General features: G+C 39.5%; 1 protein-coding gene across 3 annotated transcripts in view; it reads left to right on the plus strand.

The window, feature by feature from the left end:
- The window catches only part of hemk1 (HemK methyltransferase family member 1), a 51826-nt gene that overhangs the window by 6098 nt on the left and 24242 nt on the right, over positions 1–21486 (plus strand). For all 3 annotated transcript variants that reach the window (XM_076268534.1, XM_076268535.1, XM_076268533.1), the window contains exons 6-9: positions 2752–2816; positions 2967–3016; positions 16994–17099; positions 17484–17579. In XM_076268534.1, coding sequence (XP_076124649.1) covers positions 2752–2816; positions 2967–3016; positions 16994–17099; positions 17484–17579 — 317 coding nt within the window. The remainder of the gene's footprint in view (positions 1–2751; positions 2817–2966; positions 3017–16993; positions 17100–17483; positions 17580–21486) is intronic.

The following is a 21486-nucleotide window of genomic DNA, read 5'->3' on the forward strand; positions in this document are numbered from 1 at the left end:
CACTCAGTTCTGGAATAGTTCCTTCTTATTTAAACAGGCAAGGGTTACGCATTTGCTAAAAAAAATTACCGGTACGCTTCATCCAATTGATGTGAAGAACTACAGACCGGTCTCCCTTCTTCCTTTCTTGTTGGTTTTGGAGAAAGTGGTCTTCAAGCATATCTGTGACTTCCTATATCAGAACAACCTGCTAGGCCCTATGCAGTCTGGTTTCAAGAGTGGCCATTCTACTGAAACTGCTCTTCTGTCTGTGACTGAAACATTGATAGTACTGTAGGTAATGTAACCTGTGTTGTGTTGAATCTGCGTGGTTCAGCCGTGCACACGCCCCGACTCAAGCCCGCCAACAGCAGCATCTCGGATCGGGAGTCGAGTGTGCTGACAATCAAGCTGAAAGCTCAGGCTACTAGCTTTCATGACAGGACTACTCTTGAGGCGTCGGGGAGTGAGGTTTACTAACGTTCCACACACACAGCTATGCTAGCTGGCATCCGTTACACTAAGTCCTCTGCTCAATAATCAGTATTAATTTTATTAGACTTACCTGCAGCCTTTGATACTGTAGTGTAAACCATGACATTCTCCTTTCTACACTATCTGAACTGGGAGTTTCTGGGAAAGATCTTGACTGGTTTGAATCCTACCTTAAAGGGCGTTCTCTCAGTGTGTCTTGGCAGGAACTGGTATCAAAGTCTCATGATCTCACTACAGGTGTGCTTCAAGGATCAGTATTAGGGCTCTATTTACACCACTTCCTTGGGTGAGACCATTCGCTCCCATGGATTTGTCCCTCTGCTATACGGATTATACTCAACTTTACCTGTTTTTCCCACCTGAGGACTGAGGATATTTCAGTCCAGAAGAAAGAGCGGCACCTTCAACTTAATCTCCCCAAAAGTGAGCTTTACAGATTACAGCTGAAATAGCTATTCCCCAACACATTAACATCCAGCTTGACTCATTCACTGAACATAACTAGATCGGCACGTAACTTGGGCTTCGTAATTGAGGACCGACTTAATTTCTCTGCATGTACAGTAGCTTCAATTGCAAAATCATGTCAGTTTGTCCTTTACTACCTTTTATTTCTAAACTGGACTATTGTGTTTCACTGTTAGCTGGCCTGCCTGATTGCGTAGACCGTTGCAAATGATTTAGAATGCTGCAGCACGCCTGGTGTTCAATCAGTCAAAGAGGACACGTAACTCCTCTCCTCTCCATTGCGCCGACAAGAGTGGCAGCATGTCGACGTAGCTCTGTGTCTTTGTGTTTTTTTCTACGTCTTTTTGTTTACTTTTTACTTCGCATTTTATATTATATACTTTTAATTACTTTTTTCTGCTGTTAATGTGTGTGTGATGTCTGTATGCTACTGAGACCTTGAATTTCCCCTGGGGATCAATAAAGTATCTATCTATCTATCTATAGTGACCAGAATACATTTTAAATCTCTCTCCTTGGCCTATAGAACACTTACTGGATCCTGCTTCCTGCTATCTCAATTCGATCCAGCTGTACATCCCCGACCGCCCACTGCAGTCATCTGATGAGCATCTGTTGCCTCGACCAGCCATAAACATTAGGTCAAATTCAGTACTCTTTTCCTCAGTGGTTCCTCGTTGGTGGAATGAGTTGCCCAGTGCTCTCCGTTCCTGTGATAGTTTTGGGTCTTTCAAGAGGGGTCTCAAGACAAATCTGTTCAGCATACACTTAGTTAATTAAACGGTTCTTATGAGTTTATATTGAGTTAATCTGTGCAAAAATAGGTTTGGAAGCTGGTGCTGTTCTTCCAGCATACCACTGCATTACGGGTTGCGATACAACATATTTTCCATTCGGTATTGGAAAATTGAAGCCATGAAAAAAGATTGTGAATTTGAAATGCTACATCTTATTTAACAACGTTGGATCCACGTTGACATCCATAGGGCATTTGTCTGGTGCTAAGGAGTTCTTCAAAACTGCTGCCAAAAAAGGTGAAAGTCATGTTGACACCAGAATTCGGATGTATGAAAAGCAGAAAGTCAAGTCAAGTGTGGGAATAATTCCAGATGAAAACAGTACAATCCAAAATGTAAAGCAAAGTTGTTATCAGGAATGCATATACCATCAGTGCGCAGAGCAGATGATAGATTATCCACCACTGAATGAAACATGGAGATGGAAAGAAGAAGAACATGGTATTGTTCCTGTGTGGTATACACATGTAGTCAATTTTCACCAAGCAACAGCCAACCTGCTAATGATAGCAGTGATGGTGAAGAATCAGAAGTTGATTTTGGAAGAGAAAGATAACAAAACAAAATCGACGACAGCAGTAAACAACAGTAATAGAATAACACCGACAATAGTGACTCTGACTGATGATGATTCAGATGTAGGTGAAAATGACTTTTAATTGTCTGATTATTCAATATACAATATTTATATATAAAATAGTATTATTTTGTAATTCCATCACCTTTGTGAAACTACATTGTTTCTTATATCAATTAGCCTTTGTCAAAACATTGAATTTCCCCTTGGGGATCAATAAAGTATCTATCTATCTTATCTATCTATCTATCTATCTATCTAATCATGTCAAAAACGGAAAGAAAAAAAATACTCTTTGGCTTATGAATGTAAACATTCACCATTTTGGGGATATTATTGAAATTCTATTGAATTTTTGGGAATATCTCTAAATGCCAAAAGGTTTACTGTATTTACTGTAATTCTACTTCTGATGATCTTCACTTTGGCTTTAAGGTCAGGGGGATGGCTCTGGACCAGAGTGCTGAGGCTGTGGCCCTCACCAGGGAGAATGCGCTAAGGTTGAGTAACAACTTTTAAAAAGGATGTTTTTGACAGTTGTTTTCATGAATATGTATGCTGTGTTGCTATTCAAAATATGTGTTTCTACTCAAAATATGTATGTTGTTACATGTCTATCAGTGTGCGGTAACATATATTTCATGTTCCAGCCTTGGACTGTATGACAGACTCAAAATCAGTCAAGTGGATGTGATGAGAGGTGAGGAAATAGCAGTCTTTTCTGTGCTTCTATCAGTCAAGATTTGAAGTTGCTTATTGCAGCATTAGAGGAACACAGAATTCTGTTATCCACTAGGTGGCATTAGTATGCCAGTTCCAACATGACATTGTGTCATTTGCGTTCAGACAATGAAAAAAAGGTTACTCTTCATTCATAGCCCTTTGAAATGTGGCTTTGACCCATCACAAGAGTGTCTTATCAAAAGACAGATATGACTGTGTGTTTTTTTGTTTTTTTTAAAGAGGTCTGTATGAAACAAGCGATAGGTCCTGACAGTAGGTCCATATAAGGCAAAGAGGTCATGTGGTGTAATGAGTTGGCACGCATTTCGTAGAAATGGTGCTGTTTAGATGGTGCAGTGCCTGCTGTATGAGAATAGCATCGTATGTGCAGAAGCCATGATGCGGACTGAAAGGTTATGTACATAGTTTGATAGGTAGGGAGCCGCACAGACGGCGGTCTTTTACTCATTGTTTACAGAGACTAATGAAGAGATGAGTTTGTGGAGTTATTGGTTATTATATGGTTATTATTTATGCCTTGATTAACTTCATACACGCCAGTATTCCTCTCATCCAGGTCAGGGGCGGAGCCAGACATTGTAAACATTCGGGGCTTAGCCCATTTAATTTTTTTTTTAAATAACCCCTTAAATAATGACTTTTAGTGAATATTGTGTAAACTAATGGACACATTGAGACTTAAAAAATGTGAAACTAACATTCAACAGATTCAAGGTATCTGACTGGCACACTGTGTAAAATTATAGTTTTGGGTCTTTCAAGAGGCAATATCTGTTCATATCTGTTTAGCATGTACTTAGTTAAATACGCGTTTCTTATGGTTTGTATATTATAGTATTTGTTTATTTTCATTAGGCTATTGTTTGATATGACATTATTGTTTATTATTGCTATTCTCCTTCTTTCTCTTCCCCGATCTCATCTGTGTGACAAATATATAGAATATCTTATACTATAATATACATAATATTATGATATAATTACGGTATGGCCAGTCATCATGATACAAGGGTATTTTAGAAGGAATGCATTATCATCTTGACATAGGCGTTTCTAAATTATATTAATTTTGTAATTTAGCAAGATTATTCATAGGTTTCATCAGGTCCCTTTACACAGGTGCATAAAATCAAGCACCTAGATTATGAATGCAGACTGCATGGTGCTTGACTAACACACTTATGGAAAGGGCCCTTTCCTCTCAATATATCATTGCAATGTTTTTTTTTTTTTAGTTAATAATTAGTAAGGCAGCCAAAACACCATAACATGACTTTTATATTTATGTGGACTCTTGGATTATAAGATCTGTAGTGGTGGATAGGATATCAACAAGGTTTTAAGGTAGGCTAACAGTTAGCTAACATTCTTTTGTGCAACATATGACACTGAAAAGTTGACATGGGCAGATAACTGTTAATGGGTTTTTCTGACATTTCAAAACAGTGTAGCCTAATTTATTACAAGACGAGGATCACTTTGTTTTGGGAGCTGGAATTTCTTATTCTGCAGTAGGCTTAGCTAGCCTATGAGAGTTTAGGGAGCTAGCCAAGTAGCCTAACGTTAGCCTGCCTAACTGACTGAAAGCTCTTAACGTGAAATCACCAACCTAAAACAACACCATCCGTCAGTTCACTGGGCGATGCTGTTGCTTGAACGGAGCTGGGTGGTCTTTTGAAAAACGTTCTAATATCCATAATGTGTAACACAAAGTGTTTTATCACAGACTATAAAAGTGACAGACTTCTGACAGAGGCTTTTTGGAACACCGAAGCCATGACATAGCGTTGTCAAGGCAGCATTTTCACTGGATCTAAACAAATCAATCACCATAGCGGATAGCCCAGAGACCTGGCATAGATCGTGTAGCTACTAGTGAAATAATTTTTCAATATTGGGCTTTGAAAATAAGGGATACATTTCCTCAGTAATAGAGCATTTTGTGACATTTATAGAGAAACCGAGGGGAAGTTATATTGGAAATAAGAGTTGCCGGGAATTTAAAAAAAGATTCGGGGCTTTTGAAAAAAGATTCGGGGCTTAAGCCCCCTAAGCCAGCCCCTAGCTCCGCCACTGATCCAGGTAAACCAGCTAACACACGACCAAATGGCAACGTTGCCTATAAGTTGCCATTTGGTCATGGCGACATTACTTTCTGGCAACGTTGTGGCAACATTGCCACAACGTTGCCTGCAGGAAAGTGCCATTAAGTAAACAAATTACGTTGCCACGACGTAGTGGCTTGGTAATTTTGATAACGTTGCCTCTTGGTAGTGTAAGTGACGTTGCCACAACGTTGCCTACAGGAAGTTGCCATTAAGTAAACAAATGACGTTGCCACAACGTAGTGGCTTGGTAATTTTGATAACGTTGCCTCTTGGTAGTGTAAGTGACGTTGCCACAACGTTGCCTACAGGAAGTTGCCATTAAGTAAACAAATTACGTTGCCACAACGTTGCCTACAGGATGTTGCCATTAAGTAAACAAATTACGTTGCGGCAACGTAGTGGCTTGGTCATTTTGATAACGTTGCCTCTTGGTACTGTGAGTGACGTTGTCACAAAGTTGCCTACAGGAAGTTGCCATTAAGTAAACAAATTACGTTGCCGCAACGTAGTGGCTTGGTAATTTTGCTAACTTTGCCACTTGGTAACGCAAGTAATGTTGCAGCGACATAGTGTTGTGGTCATTTACTTACCGTGATACCTCAAAGTTCAGAATTACACCATACGAGTATTAAAGGTTGTTTCCATGTCAGTTAACTGGGAGGATGAAATTGTAAAGGTACCCCACTGATTATCGGAGAACTGCGGTAGTCCAGTTGCCCGTATTCTTCACCTTGGCCCAGGCTCGGACTGGTAATGCCAGGTGGGCCGGTCGACATGTGTCCACAAGTTATTTAGCCTATTTGCGGCCCGTCGTGTACTAGCCTATACATGCAGTTGCATCCATTTGGCTTGGGGGGTGACGGGTCAATCATTTTGGCCTCTTCATGACAGGTTCAGTGTGTGTTACGATCGCGCAACCCTGCCTCACCCCTCAAGTGGATTTGTCCAAGCAGCCACTAGTTCGAATGCATGGTAGCCTAGGCTGTATAAGTGCCCTCCTCTGGCTGGTGTTCACATTATCGCAGTTTAACCGTAAACAGCAATCAGAGGTCTAGTTTTATTCCATAAATATATTGTTTTTATAGACATTAGTTGCACGCGCTACCGCGCTTCCATTTACTGCACCATGTAGGCTATAGTGCGGTTCTGTCAACATAAAAACGGGTAGCCTACAATTTTCGCACAACTTGGTGGAAAAGTGTAGCACAGGTTAAAGAAAACCCATTCATTTTTGGAGCTGATCCTACTCAAAAGGAACTTCAAAGTATTTCCCATATAGTAGGCCTAGCCTTTAATAGCTCACAACGACAGTGAAAGTGAAACTTGGAAAGGGTCTCCACCGAGCGAACATTAGATGCACAATCAATCGCGAGTCGATGCAGGTAAAAGTAGGCTATCAACTGGTAGGTTAGTAACGAACGGTTTAGTATACACTTGTGATAGCCTACAGTTATTGTGAATCGCGGACTATAACCAACGTAAAGGAGAAGATTTGCACCAAATAAAGGCTGTGTTTGTGTTTCCAGGCGCGCCTGCAGGTGTACGTCCGTACGCACTGGTCGCACACCGAGGTGAAGTTAGTTTGATATTTGATATTCGGATATTCGACAGATATTCAAAAAAAAAAAAATTATGCTGCCGGTTTCACCCCGTGTTTGCAGACAATGTACAAACAGATGACGTGTCTACTTGCTCCCAGCCGACCATAGGGACCGTCTAAAAAGTAACTTCTGAATTACCTTCATAGTCTTTTTTGTCAATAGCTTTGACATCATGTGACCTAGTGACTCCAAACCAATTCAAAATAGTTATCCTATATGGGACTCATCAGACACACTTCTTTTTATAGTCACTGTATGCACACTGTATTTTATATGAATATTTTAAAGATAATACATTATTTATCATAAGAAACGGTCTCCTTTTTTTCAATACCTCCCAAGCCATGCGACCTAGTGACTCTAAACCAATGCAGAATAGTTATCCTATATGGGACTCATCGGGCACACCTCTTTTTATGGTCACTGTATGCACACTGTATTTTTTATGAATATTTTAAAGAAAATACATTATTTCATATAAGAAACAGTCTTCTATTTTTCAATACCTCCCAGGTCATGTGACCTAGTAACTCCAAACCAATTCAAAATAGTTATCCTATATGGGACTCATCAGACACATCTCTTTTTATGGTCACTGTATGCACACTGTATTTTATATGAATATTTTAAATATAATACATTATTTATCATAAGAAACGGTCTCCTTTTATTCAATACCTCCCAAGCCATGCGACCTAGTGACTCCAAACCAATGCAGAATAGTTATCCTATATGGGACTCATCGGGCACACCTCTTTTTATGGTCACTGTATGCACACTGTATTTTTTATGAATATTTTAAAGAAAATACATTATTTCATATAAGAAACAGTCTCCTTTTTTTCAATACCTCCCAGGTCATGTGACCTAGTGACTCCAAACCAATGCAGAATAATTATCCTATATAGGACTCATCGGGCACACCTCTTTTTATAGTCACTGTATACACACTGTATTTTATATGAATATTTTAAAGAAAATACATTATTTCATATAAGAAACAGTCTCCTTTTTTTCAATACCTCCCAAGTCATGTGACCTAGTGACTCCAAACCAATGCAGAATAGTTATCCTATATGGGACTCATTGGGCACACCTCTTTTTATGATCACTGTATGCACACTGTATTTTATATGAATATTTTAAAGAAAATACATTATTTACCATAAGAAACGGCCTCCCTTTTTTCAATACCTCCCAAGCCTTGCGACCTAGTGACTCCAAACCAATGCAGAATAGTTATCCTATATGGGACTCATCAGGCACACCTCTTTTTATGGTCACTGTATGCACACTGTATTTTACATTAATATTTTAAAGAAAATACATTATTTCATATAAGAAACAGACTCCTTTTTTTCAATACCTCCCAAGCCATGTGACCTAGGGACTCCAAACCAATGCAGAATAGTTATCCTATATGGGACTCATCGGGCACACCTCTTTTTATGGTCACTGTATGCACACTATATTTTTTATGAATATTTTAAAGAAAATACCTTATTTCATATAAGAAACAGTCTCCTTTTTTTCAATACCTCCCAGGTCATGTGACCTAGTGACTCCAAACCAATGCAGAATAATTATCCTATATAGGACTCATCGGGCACACCTCTTTTTATAGTCACTGTATGCACACTGTATTTTATATGAATATTTTAAAGATAATACATTATTTACCATAAGAAACGGTCTCCTTTTTTTCAATACCTCCCAAGCCATGCGACCTAGTGAATCCAAACCAATGCAGAATAGTTATCCTATATGGGACTCATCAGACACACCTCTTTTTATGGTCACTGTATGCACACTGTATTTTATATGAATATTTTGTAAAAAAAATACATTATTTCCTATATGAATGGTCCTCTTTTTTCAATACCTCCCAAGTCATGTGACCTAGTGACTCCAAACCAATGCAGAATAGTTATCCTATATGGGACTCATCGGGCACACCTCTTTTTATGGTCACTGTATGCACACTGTATTTTATATGAATATTTTGTGAAAAAAATACATTATTTCCTATATGAATGGTCCTCTTTTTTCAATACCTCCCAATTCATGTGACCTAGTGACTCCAAACCAATGCAGAATAGTTATCCTATATGGGACTCATTGGGCACACCTCTTTTTATAGTCACTGTATGCACACTGTATTTTATATGAATATTTTAAAGAAAATACATTATTTACCATAAGAAACGGCCTCCCTTTTTTCAATACCTCCCAAGCCATGCGACCTAGTGACTCCAAACCAATGCAGAATAGTTATCCTATATGGGACTCATCAGGCACACCTCTTTTTATGTTCACTGTATGCACACTGTATTTTATATGAATATTTTAAAGATAATACATTATTTCATATAAGAAACAGTCTCCTTTTTTTCAATACCTCCCAGGTCATGTGACCTAGTGACTCCAAACCAATGCAGAATTGTTATCCTATATGGGACTCATCGGGCACACCTCTTTTTATGATCACTGTATGCACACTGTATTTTATATGAATATTTTAAAGATAATACATTATTTACCATAAGAAACGGTCTCCTTTTTTTCAATACCTCCCAAGCCATGCGACCTAGTGAATCCAAACCAATGCAGAATAGTTATCCTATATGGGACTCATCAGGCACACCTCTTTTTATGGTCACTGTATGCACACTGTATTTTATATGAATATTTTGTAAAAAAAATACATTATTTCCTATATGAATGGTCCTCTTTTTTCAATACCTCCCAAGTCATGTGACCTAGTGACTCCAAACCAATGCAGAATAGTTATCCTATATGGGACTCATCGGGCACACCTCTTTTTATGGTCACTGTATGCACACTGTATTTTATATGAATATTTTGTGAAAAAAATACATTATTTCCTATATGAATGGTCCTCTTTTTTCAATACCTCCCAATTCATGTGACCTAGTGACTCCAAACCAATGCAGAATAGTTATCCTATATGGGACTCATTGGGCACACCTCTTTTTATAGTCACTGTATGCACACTGTATTTTATATGAATATTTTAAAGAAAATACATTATTTACCATAAGAAACGGCCTCCCTTTTTTCAATACCTCCCAAGCCATGCGACCTAGTGACTCCAAACCAATGCAGAATAGTTATCCTATATGGGACTCATCAGGCACACCTCTTTTTATGATCACTGTATGCACACTGTATTTTATATGAATATTTTAAAGATAATACATTATTTCATATAAGAAACAGTCTCCTTTTTTTCAATACCTCCCAGGTCATGTGACCTAGTGACTCCAAACCAATGCAGAATTGTTATCCTATATGGGACTCATCGGGCACACCTCTTTTTATGATCACTGTATGCACACTGTATTTTATATGAATATTTTAAAGATAATACATTATTTACCATAAGAAACGGTCTCCTTTTTTTCAATACCTCCCAAGCCATGCGACCTAGTGAATCCAAACCAATGCAGAATAGTTATCCTATATGGGACTCATCAGGCACACCTCTTTTTATGGTCACTGTATGCACACTGTATTTTATATGAATATTTTGTAAAAAAAATACATTATTTCCTATATGAATGGTCCTCTTTTTTCATATATATACCTCGCAAGCTTTTTTCTCGCTAGACATCACAGATCAACATAGAACTGTTCTGCTATGTGATAATAATCAGACACATGTCAATGTGAAATAATATTTTGCATGAACTATCATATTTATTTCCTATGGAAAACAGCTTTTTGCTCAATAGCTGCCATATAAGGGGTCCTAGACAACACAGATCAATACAGAACTGTTCTGCTATGGGGTACTTATCAGACACACCTCAATATGAAAAATGATTTGGCATCTACTATTATATGGAAGGTATTGAGAAAACACAGTTTCCATAGGAAACAAATGGGTACTATAAAATAGTACGTGCAAAAATTATATTAATTTGAGGTGTGTCTGATTAGTCCCATAAAGGATATTCTGCATTGGTTTGGTGTCCCTACGTCACTTCCCTTGGGGGGGGGGGGGGGGGGGGTATTGAAAAAGGAGACCATTCCTTATAGGAAACGATGTATTTTCTTTAAAATATTAATATAAAATAGTGTGCTTTCAATGGTTATAGGAAGAGGTGTGTCTGATGAGTCCCATATAGGGTAACTATTCTGCATTGGTTTGGAGTCACTAGGTCACATGGCTTGGGAGGTATTGAAAAAAAGGAGACCATTCCTCATGGGAAATAATGTATTTTCTTTAAAATATTCATATAAAATACAGTGTGCATACAGTGACCATAAAAAGAGGTGTGCCCGATGAGTCCCATATAGGATAACTATTCTGCATTGGTTTGGAGTCACTAGGTCACATGACCTGGGAGGTATTGAAAAAAAGGAGACTGTTTCTTATATGAAATAATGTATTTTCTTTAAAATATTAATATAAAATACAGTGTGCATACAGTGACTATAAAAAGAGGTGTGTCTGATGAGTCCCATATAGGATAACAATTCTGCATTGGTTTGGAGTCACTAGGTCACATGACCTGGGAGGTATTGAAAAAAAGAAGATTGTTTCTTATATGAAATAATGTATTTTCTTTAAAATATTCATAAAAAATACAGTGTACATACAGTGACCATAAAAAGAGATGTGCCCGATGAGTCCCATATAGGATAACTATTCTGCATTGGTTTGGAGTCACTAGGTCACATGACTTGGGAGGTATTGAAAAAAGAGGACCATTCATATAGGAAATAACGTATTTTTTTTAGAAAATATTCATATAAAATACAGTGTGCATACAGTGACCATAAAAAGAGGTGTGTCTGATGAGTCCCATATAGGATAACTATTCTGCATTGGTTTGGAGACACTAGGTCACATGGCTTAGGAGGTATTGAAAAAAAGGAGACCATTCCTTATGGGAAATAATGTATTTTCTTTAAAATATTCATATAAAATACAGTGTGCATACAGTGACCATAAAAAGAGGTGTGCCCGATGAGTCCCATATAGGATAACTATTCTGCATTGGTTTGGAGTCACTAGGTCACATGACCTGGGAGGTATTGAAAAAAAGGAGACTGTTTCTTATATGAAATAATGTATTTTCTTTAAAATATTAATATAAAATACAGTGTGCATACAGTGACTATAAAAAGAGGTGTGCCCGATGAGTCCCATATAGGATAACTATTCTGCATTGGTTTGGAGTCACTAGGTCGCATGGCTTGGGAGGTATTGAAAAAAAGGAGACCGTTTCTTATGGTAAATAATGTATTTTTTTTACAAAATATTCATATAAAATACAGTGTGCATACAGTGATCATAAAAAGAGGTGTGCCCGATGAGTCCCATATAGGATAACAATTCTGCATTGGTTTGGAGTCACTAGGTCACATGACCTGGGAGGTATTGAAAAAAAGGAGACTGTTTCTTATATGAAATAAAGTATTTCCTTTAAAATATTAATGTAAAATACAGTGTGCATACAGTGACCATAAAAAGAGGTGTGCCCGATGAGTCCCATATAGGATAACTATTCTGCATTGGTTTGGAGTCACTAGTTCACATGACTTGGGAGGTATTGAAAAAAGAGGACCATTCATATAGGATATAATGTATTTTTTTACTAAATATTCATATAAAATACAGTGTGCATACAGACTATCAAAAAAGGGGTGTGTCTGATGAGTCCCATATAGGATAACTATTCTGCATTGGTTTGGAGTAGTCACTAGGTCACATGATGTCAAAGCTATTGACAAAAAAGACTATGAAGGTAATTCAGAAGGTACTTTTTAGACTGTCCCTAAGGTCGGCTGGGAGCAAGTAGACAGGTCATCTGTTTGTACATTGTCTGCAAACACGGGGTGAAACTGGCCGCATACATTTTTTTTTTGAAAATCTGTCGAATATCCGAATATCAAATATCAAACTAACTTCACCTCGGTTGTGCGCACCATCATGCTCTACAACGAGAGAAAATTTCCCTGTGTGTGTGTATTCACACCAAATTGGCCCACCATACCTTCCCAACTATGCACAGTATCCCATTAGCTGCCATCAGGCTATTTACAATTTTCTATTACGTAACTTAGTGAACACTTTACTTCACTTTCAAAATTAACGCGCGCATATTTTGTTTGAGCAGGAGACACAATACGCATGCAGGCACGTAGGCTACTTGTTTTCTTTTACTCGGCTATCTATCTATATGTGGTTATCAGCACACAATGTTGAGCTAATTCACTAATTCAATACTCATGATGGATCACAAGTTTAAACAACAGAAAGTATGGAGGCAGCAAAGCTAGAGGAGTTATTCCAGATGGGCAAGAACAAGGTAGGCAATTGGTGTGCTTATCAGAACGTTAGACTGCATTACAGCCAGACGTCAAGAACAAAACAAAGTAACTTTACGGCTCGTGTCCATTATTGCGGCGCGTAGACGCTTGCAGACGCCTAGCCCTCTCTCCCGTCGCCGCTTGTGGGCGTGTATAGGCTAAAGTGTATGGTGTAACGGTTTATTTTTTGTAATTACACAATGCCAGCTAACGTAGGCTACTAAAGTGGAGGTAGCCTACTACTGTTAACATATTTTATTGAAACACTCACAAATATCACTGACATGTTCCTCCAAAGCACATTCTGTCTTGGTTCAAGTCGCCAACAAGGTCTCTTTGATAGGGTGCAGTGGCAAACTTGTTCTAAACTTAACTTCTTCGCCACTATATAGCTTAATATATAGCTTCATAAAACCTACACGATTATCAGGCGGAACAAATCTTTCTGGCAGGCTATTGTTCCGGACCGGAAGACTAGAGCAAAGGACAGAACTTGTTTACCGAAGATCTACTTTCATTGGCTAACCGCCTCGCGTTAACCGCTCTCATTTGCATAAAGTTCAGCCGAGCCAGAGCCCGTTTACGGAGAGCCGGATCACTCCCTATTAACTCCATTGTACCTGCAATCTGTTGCAGTTCCGCTAGGGGCGATCAGGAATAAGTGCAAAAACAATGTTGTGGAGCTAGACGGCTACATTTGTCTTTCACCTGGTTGTCGTTGAAAATCGAGGATTTGATTGTGGTTTCTGCAAGCTCACTATGGATTATAGGTCAAAAGTTGAATGAACGAGTACTTACGTCCTTTTGATTTCTTACAGGTTGGGTCGTTGATGCCCACAACACACTACTTTCTGCTAATGAATGACGTCATTGACGCATTTGAAAGGCTTTTTAGAACAAATAAGTGACTCAAAAAATATAATACTCAGTGGTGTGTATTTTCTCTGTCCCCTCTTTCGCATGCAACGTTCAAATTTCTGGGCAAAAAATTATATCCCGAGAAAAGTGGATTTGAGGGGTACAGCTCCATAGACCTCCATTAATTCTGCACTTATTCGTGAGCGCCCTCATGTGGAACCAGAAAAGGAACTGCAACCAGTCCAGAAACCGAAAGTTTCCCGAGAGTGGCGGTTCTCCCCTTATTAGACATTCTCTGGCCGAGCCCAACTTCTTGACGCGCCGCCTCTGTTCGAATGGCCGCGCCGCCTTCCCAAGGTGCATTGCGGAAGCGTAAACCACGCCTTGCCGCTCTCCATAGGAAATCAATGGGCTATGTGCGGCGCGGTGGGCTTTGCCGCGATAATGGACATGAGCCGTTAGCCTGTATAGTGTTGTATCAAGTTGTCCAAATGAATAGGTCATAGTAGATGTTGTTGTATTATTGCATGTGGATGTTGTTATGCTATGTAGGCTAATTTTTTGCTGACCAATGCACGGCTAAACCGGGAAACGGACAAATATTGTCCACGCGTATTTTTTATTTTTTTTGGGGGGGGAGGGGGGTTGATGGGTCGGGTGTGCGTACCATAGCATTAATTCCTGCAGGCGCCCCTGTGTGTTTCTACAACATGTTGGCACAAAACGTAATTTCTGTCAACTATGACGATGTCCATGGGGTCGGCAGCACATTGTCAGGGGGTCCCTGACAAAGTTTGCTACAAAATATGAAATTGTCTTAATGTATCAGCAGATCAATTTGCCCAATTGATCTGCTACATTACATCAATATGTCAAAACACTTTACTATTAATTAACCGCCAACAAAATGAAAGTTATAGCAAACACTAATAGGCCTACATTTGACAAAGAAACCACAATCCTTTTTTTAAAAAAAATCCTACATACTGTCAAAATGTGCTTTTCCACTCCATGAGGGGTCTCCGGCCCACAAAAGTTTGAGAACCCCTGGTTTAATGCATGAGGTAACATGACGTGAGACACACAGAAGATAAGCCTGTCTTTAGTAGCCTATCCCTGAATCCTGTCCCTCTCAAATCATTTTAAAGACAGAGACCCCCGGACCCCCGTGTTATTGTGATTAGGAATAGGTCCAAATCTAAATGTTTGGGTTCCGTTTATGAAGTGTTGCTACAGCATAATACTGTGTGTTTGTTATTTTTATTTATTTTATTTATTTATTTATTTTTTTGGGGGGGGGGGGTCGTCGATCCAGTGGTGGGCCGATCCAGGAGAAAATTGCCAGGGCCGAATTTTGCTCCCAGTCCGACCCTGCCTTGGCCTCACACTGTTTGGATCACTGACATTAGCCCAGTGTGAAATCTGATCTGAGGGGTATTTCACAAAACCTAGATAACAGATTACTTGGTTATCCTGGCTGAATTTAGCATTGACATGGTTTCTTTTGTAGCCTGGAAAATCCAGACCCTGATAATCTAAAAAGATTAAGGGTCTGGCCAAGAACAATGTAATGGCCCAACTCGAGGGGCGGCAACACGCATGCATTTAAAAATCTCACTGCACGCAATTGGATAACACTAGACCATGTTTACTATGAATGATTTCGGACTTCGACGCAATCGGATAACACTACGACCAATGTGTACTGTCCTCCAACGTTGCAGCGCTATCTTCATCAGTTTAGCTGGATCCCTGGTAAAGGTAACGTGCATCATTGCTCATTGCCAGAGTGTCTCGCAGAGATGTAAAACTGTTAAAAATGCTAACAATGTTAGCAATGCTAACAAAACTGCTAAAAATGATTAGCTAAGTTAGCTAAGTAACATGGTTAAAATAGTTAGCATGTTAGCATTGTTATCTAAGTTAGCTAAGTCACATGGTTAGCATAGTTAGCATTGTTAACATTTTTAACAAAACATAAGAAAACATTAGCTAAGTTAGCTGAGTCACATGGTTACTATAGTTAGCATGTTAGCATAGTTAACATTGTTAGCAAAACTGCTAAAAATGATTAGCTAAGTTAGCTAAGTAACATGGTTAGCATAGTTAACATTTTAGCATAACTGCTAACAATTATTAGCTAAGTTAGCTAAGTCACATGGTTTACATAGTTAGCATAGTTAACAGCATTACCATTATTAACATTTTTTCAAAAAATCATCCTAGAAAACATTAGTTAAGTTAGCTAAGTAACTTGGTTAACATTATTATCTTTGTTAACATAGTTAGCATAACTGCTAGCAAACATTAGAGCCATTCCAACTGTCAGTTATCGTCAACTATCTACCTAAATAATTTAACCATTTAAACTATCCACCTATTTAACTATTCAGTCATTCCAACTATATTAAACCTCATCTACCTAGCAAATCATTTAACCATTTAAACTATCCACCTATATAACTGTTCAGTCATTCCAACTATATTAAACCTCATCTACCTAGCAACCAATATAGTTTGTTTTTACTCTGTATGATATTTTACATCATATTTTTGCATTTTCATGCACTGCATTTCCTTCAGGAAATGCTTTTCTAGTTGTAATAGTTATTTTATATTTATTCATGATATAGTTGTTGCTTGCTTCTTTTGTTAATAGACATTTGATGAGGCCTAGGTGAGGAAGCACCCACACACGGGTGCATTCAGTTGATCTGTCACACCTGCACTCACTGTTTACAAAAAAAGCCATGTTTCCCCATTCAAAAATGTAATACTTAATATCCTTGTTAGTCTCTATCAAAAGTCAAAGCTGTTGTTCACTTGGTGTGAATCAAAGTGTAATCAAAGGTCCTTGCCCAGTGTGAATTATTTTTAACTAATAATATATATTATATTTATTAGAGCACATCTCAATCACCTGGCCTTAAATACCCAACAAAGGCGTCGTTCACAGGAATATAACCATGGGAGTGTGGGAAATGAGTTAACCAGTTAATGAGTTAAACTGTCTCTTGGCCACAGATGCAGACTGGCTTCTGAAGACTTGTAGCCCCGTGGAGGTGCTTGTTAGTAACCCTCCCTACCTCTTCACTGAAGACCTCGATTCACTGGAGCCGGAGGTCAAAAGGTCAGATGGTTAATGCACTGACACTCAAATCCACAACCAGTCTTGCCCTCCTCCTACTCATGTACACACCTGCTGTAAACACACACAGACACACACACACATACACACATACTCATATACTGTACGTGTATATGCACAAAGTCAGGCTTGCTTAAGATCTTTGCTCAAACTCAAGCCAAGCCTGATATACATTTCTTTTTTGACAAAAACAATGTGTGAGATAAGGACCATTTTGGTGAGAAAATTGACATCAGATGAAAAGGTGTCAGAGTAATTTCCTCAAATACACACACACACACACACACACACACACACACACTAATACACACTCACAAGCTTTATCTGCCACCTATACACAGACAAAACATACTATGCATATTCCAGGTTTGAGGATCATGCTGCATTAGATGGAGGAGAGGAAGGAATGTGTGTCATAGACCAGATTCTGGCGCTTGCACCGAGGCTGTTAACTGATAACGGGTAAGCCCTGTGTCATCTTTTGGGTGTGTCTGTGTGAGTCTGTGAGCTTGTGTCTTGGGATGCATGCCTGAGCATGAGCGTATGCTCCTCCCGCCTACATTCCTGATTGTGCGCTAGTATTTCTATGAATGCTCTTTGCTGTGTACCTACTGTATCTCACTGAATAACTCCAGTGATGTGTAAACAGGACATTCTAATCCCGCTTAATCACTATTGCAGGGGCGGACTGGGACCATAAATCGGCCCTGGCATATTTGGCCCAAGCGGCCCTCAAATCGGTTGGGCGCACCTAATTAAATACAAAATCTTTGCATTACCCTTAAATATGCATATATTTTTAACTGTCATGGAGCACTGAAAGTGATAGGCCTAGGCCTCATTGGCTATCACTCTCACTGATCAGAGGTAGCCATGGAGTACATGATCTCCATATTCAAGTAGCCTAGGCTAGACAAGCAATTATTAAAGAAGAGTTTCTGCTTGAATTCAAAGTATCATTTCAAATTATTCAATAGGCTACATTTAAACTATACAATGCTCAACTGACAGCAGCACCAAACAGTTACTGAAGCCTATGTGTAAAGAGCTAAATTACCTAGATTGTCGTAGACGTTAATCACTGTAGGACAACTGAAACAACACGAAATAAACAGGGCTGTTGCTGGAAATATTTTATTCCTGTAGGCTATACTACATTGCTGGTACATTTTGGAACATTATAGCTACATTAACTAATTATCTTTAATGTCTTCCAGTAGCCTATTGTATAGGTTACTGTATATTAGTTGGCTTGTGCATGAATATGACTTGATGTTTTGTAGCCTACATTTCCGTCAGTCTACAGTCTTTTAGCCCATCTTTACCATGATAATTAACCCTTCCAAGATAGAACCCTTTCGACGCTCTACTTTGAGAGACCAACCACCACTCATGCCATTGATGTTGAATTTTGGGCGTCTGACGGCAACTGATCAATCTGACCAACAATTAACATTGATTTGACACTCTTTTGCTGTCTGGGGCAGGGGCGTCACTAGACCTTATTCACTGGGGCACGTGCCTTAGTAAAAGTCTCCAGTGCCACAGTAAAATTCTAGCACTGCTCTCGCTGGAAACGGCATTCATGAGCGCATCTCCGTGCCTGCTTTAGTCATGACTCGAGCCTGTCACTTACCAGCCAATAAAAAACAAACAAGGAAAAAAAGAAAGGGGCCATAATAGCCTATCAGGAAATAGCACCTCTGTAGCTGGGTAAGATTGAACGCAACAACCAATGAAAATCGTTCACATGATTCTTCCGAGTGTTTCGTTGTACATTGGAAACCGCTGGAGCTCATCACATCACTTTGAGCGCAGAGTAAGTCGTCCCCTGTTTTAATGTTACAACAAATTCACAACTTGTTTGACAGAAAATATGACAAGTATGACAATGTTAGAGCATCTGTTTTTCAATGCTTAGCGTCACATTTGTAGCCTAAATTTAGCAACAGTTTACCAGCTTGTGCTCTCTCCCTGACACACACACTCACACCATGCGTAGGCTGCACGCACACATGCGGACAATTAATAATGATTTATGTATAGTGTAGAGAGAGTCCTGTAAAAGTAGCCTATACTGTTTGTGAAGCTGTCCTACTGTAAAACTAAACATAGCCTTCTGATAAACTATTCAGAGATGGACATCAGAAAATTCTTCCTGAACAGAGGCAGAAGGAGAGGAACAGTGAGGAGTACGAGGGAGGTACAAGGATACAAGGAAGTTTATTGTCACATGCATATAGTTACTGGATGTAAGAAATGCAGTGAAATTATGTCTGGTGTCAGCCTATTTGTGCATTTATGGGGGGGGGGGGGGGGTAAAAAGTGCAGTAGAGGGGTTTAGTAGATTAAGTGGCAAGGGCTGCATAAGAAAGGTGGGGGAGGATTGGGATTGGGGGAGGCACCAACAAGGAGCACCCAAGAGCAACAGGGGCAAGGAAAAACTCCTTACTAAGGAAGAAACCTTGGGCAGATCCACGGCTCAAGGGGCTAACCCAACTGCCAGGGGTCTTGGTGTGTGTGTTGGCGGGAGGGGAGTGGAGCAGTGACTGTGTGTGTGTGTAGTGTGTGTGTGGGTAGGTGGGGCAGTGTGCTGTAAGTATGTAGAGGATGTGTGTTGGAGAAGATCCTGAAGACAATGTGCTGTGTATGTAGGGGGGGGGGCAGTGTGCAGCAAGTATGTAGAGGAGGCTTACTGTAGCAAGCAGTGTGCTGTATGTATGTGAGGTGATGACAGTGATGATGCAAGTGTGTGTGTTTTTTGTGTGTGTGATGGGGGTGGGGGGGGGGCAGAAAGGCTAGGCAATCAAGGACATGGGTAGATAGATGGAGGAGAAATCAAAAATAATAAATAAAAAGTTCTATGGAGATGTGGAAAAGTTGGAGAAAGTCAGATATGTGTGTGTGTGTGTGTGTGTGTTTTGACGTGTGAGGAAATAAGAAAATAAATAAAAGGTCTGTAGCATAGGGAGAGGGATGTAAAAGTCATGTAGGTGTGTGTGTGTGTGTGTGAGGGGAGGGTCATGAGTGCTGAGGAGTGAATGAGTGCAAAGTCAGTATAGTGTGAGTTCAGGGTTGGGAAATGTTTGAGAGTGCTGAGTAGTGAATGTGTGCAAAGTCAGTATAGTGTGAGTTCAGAGTTCGGATGGCCTGGGGATAAAAACTTCTCCTGAGTCTCTCAGTTCTGGCTTTGTGACTACATAGGCGTCTTCTTGATTTCAGCGGTAGGAATAATCCATTGTTAGGATGAGAAGAGTCCTTCAGAATCTTTTGGGCTCTTAGGAGTACTCTTCTGGAATAGATATCTTGTAGAGCAGGGAGTTGAGTTCTTATAGTACGATAGGTATGATAATTGCCAACATTAACGGTAAAATTACCATTTATGTTAAAGTGCCAGTGCTGTGATTTGATCAATGGTTTAATGGCAAACTTAAATAAGTTTGCTGCATTGGCAAATGTAGCCTATTATAATCTACACAGACTCTCATTTGGAAATTATCACCAAAAGTCAATATGAAGGCTTTAGTAGGCTATTTAAGCTACAAAGAACTGCAGTATTGCCAGGATGACTATAGGACCCTTGCCTGGGAGGGAAGTATATCTCAATTTTGACAAAAAAATAAGCTTTCCCTTGTGTTAGTAGGAAAGCCTATTAAATTCATGCAGTGAGTATAGGCCTACTTATGCCTATGTGTTTGGATGTTGCTGGATAGTGGTTCTTACAACAATTGAGGGAGAGAGTGCTGGTCCTACAGTATGACGGTGATGATTTTGAAGCTTGTAGCCATTTATTTCATATTGCGCGCACATTTTTTTTTTTTTATGTATTGGTAGTTGGGGGCCCTTGCCCCGGCAAAGCTCTAGGTCTAGAATCGCCCCTGGTCCGGGGTTGCAAATCATTCATTTAGAACATTTAAGTTGCACTATTTGTTATTATAATCACAGCACGGCCTTACGTTATCATAACCACATCATTACATTATCGCAATTAATAAGTCATCATAATCATCATCGTCAGCATGGCATGTCACACACAGCCTACCTGCTCCACCACTGAGTTCTTATCATGTAGCCTCAACTAGGCTCCACCACCTGCTCACTGTCCCTCTGTATGCTTGCTTACAGTACATCCTCGTTCAAACTCAACGAACTTCAACATGTTGCTGACATATGCTAGCCTGCAAAAGGTGCGTCGGCCCACCGGGAAAATGACCGGTATGCCAGATGGCCAGTCCGCCCATGATTCTAGGAATCAGTCCAGTGAACATATGCCAGACTATTCCCAGCCTACTTCAAGGAATCTAATAGACTAATTCAAGGCATCCGTGATATCTACCATAGGCTGTGTGGCAGAGATATTTTTTTTGCA

This window comes from Alosa pseudoharengus, unplaced genomic scaffold (genome assembly GCF_046254945.1).
Source record: "Alosa pseudoharengus isolate Yale_2024_CS ecotype anadromous, Long Island Sound unplaced genomic scaffold, YU_APseudo_1.1 YU_APseudo_1.1_scf_5, whole genome shotgun sequence".
Taxonomy (NCBI): Eukaryota; Metazoa; Chordata; class Actinopteri; order Clupeiformes; family Clupeidae; genus Alosa; species Alosa pseudoharengus.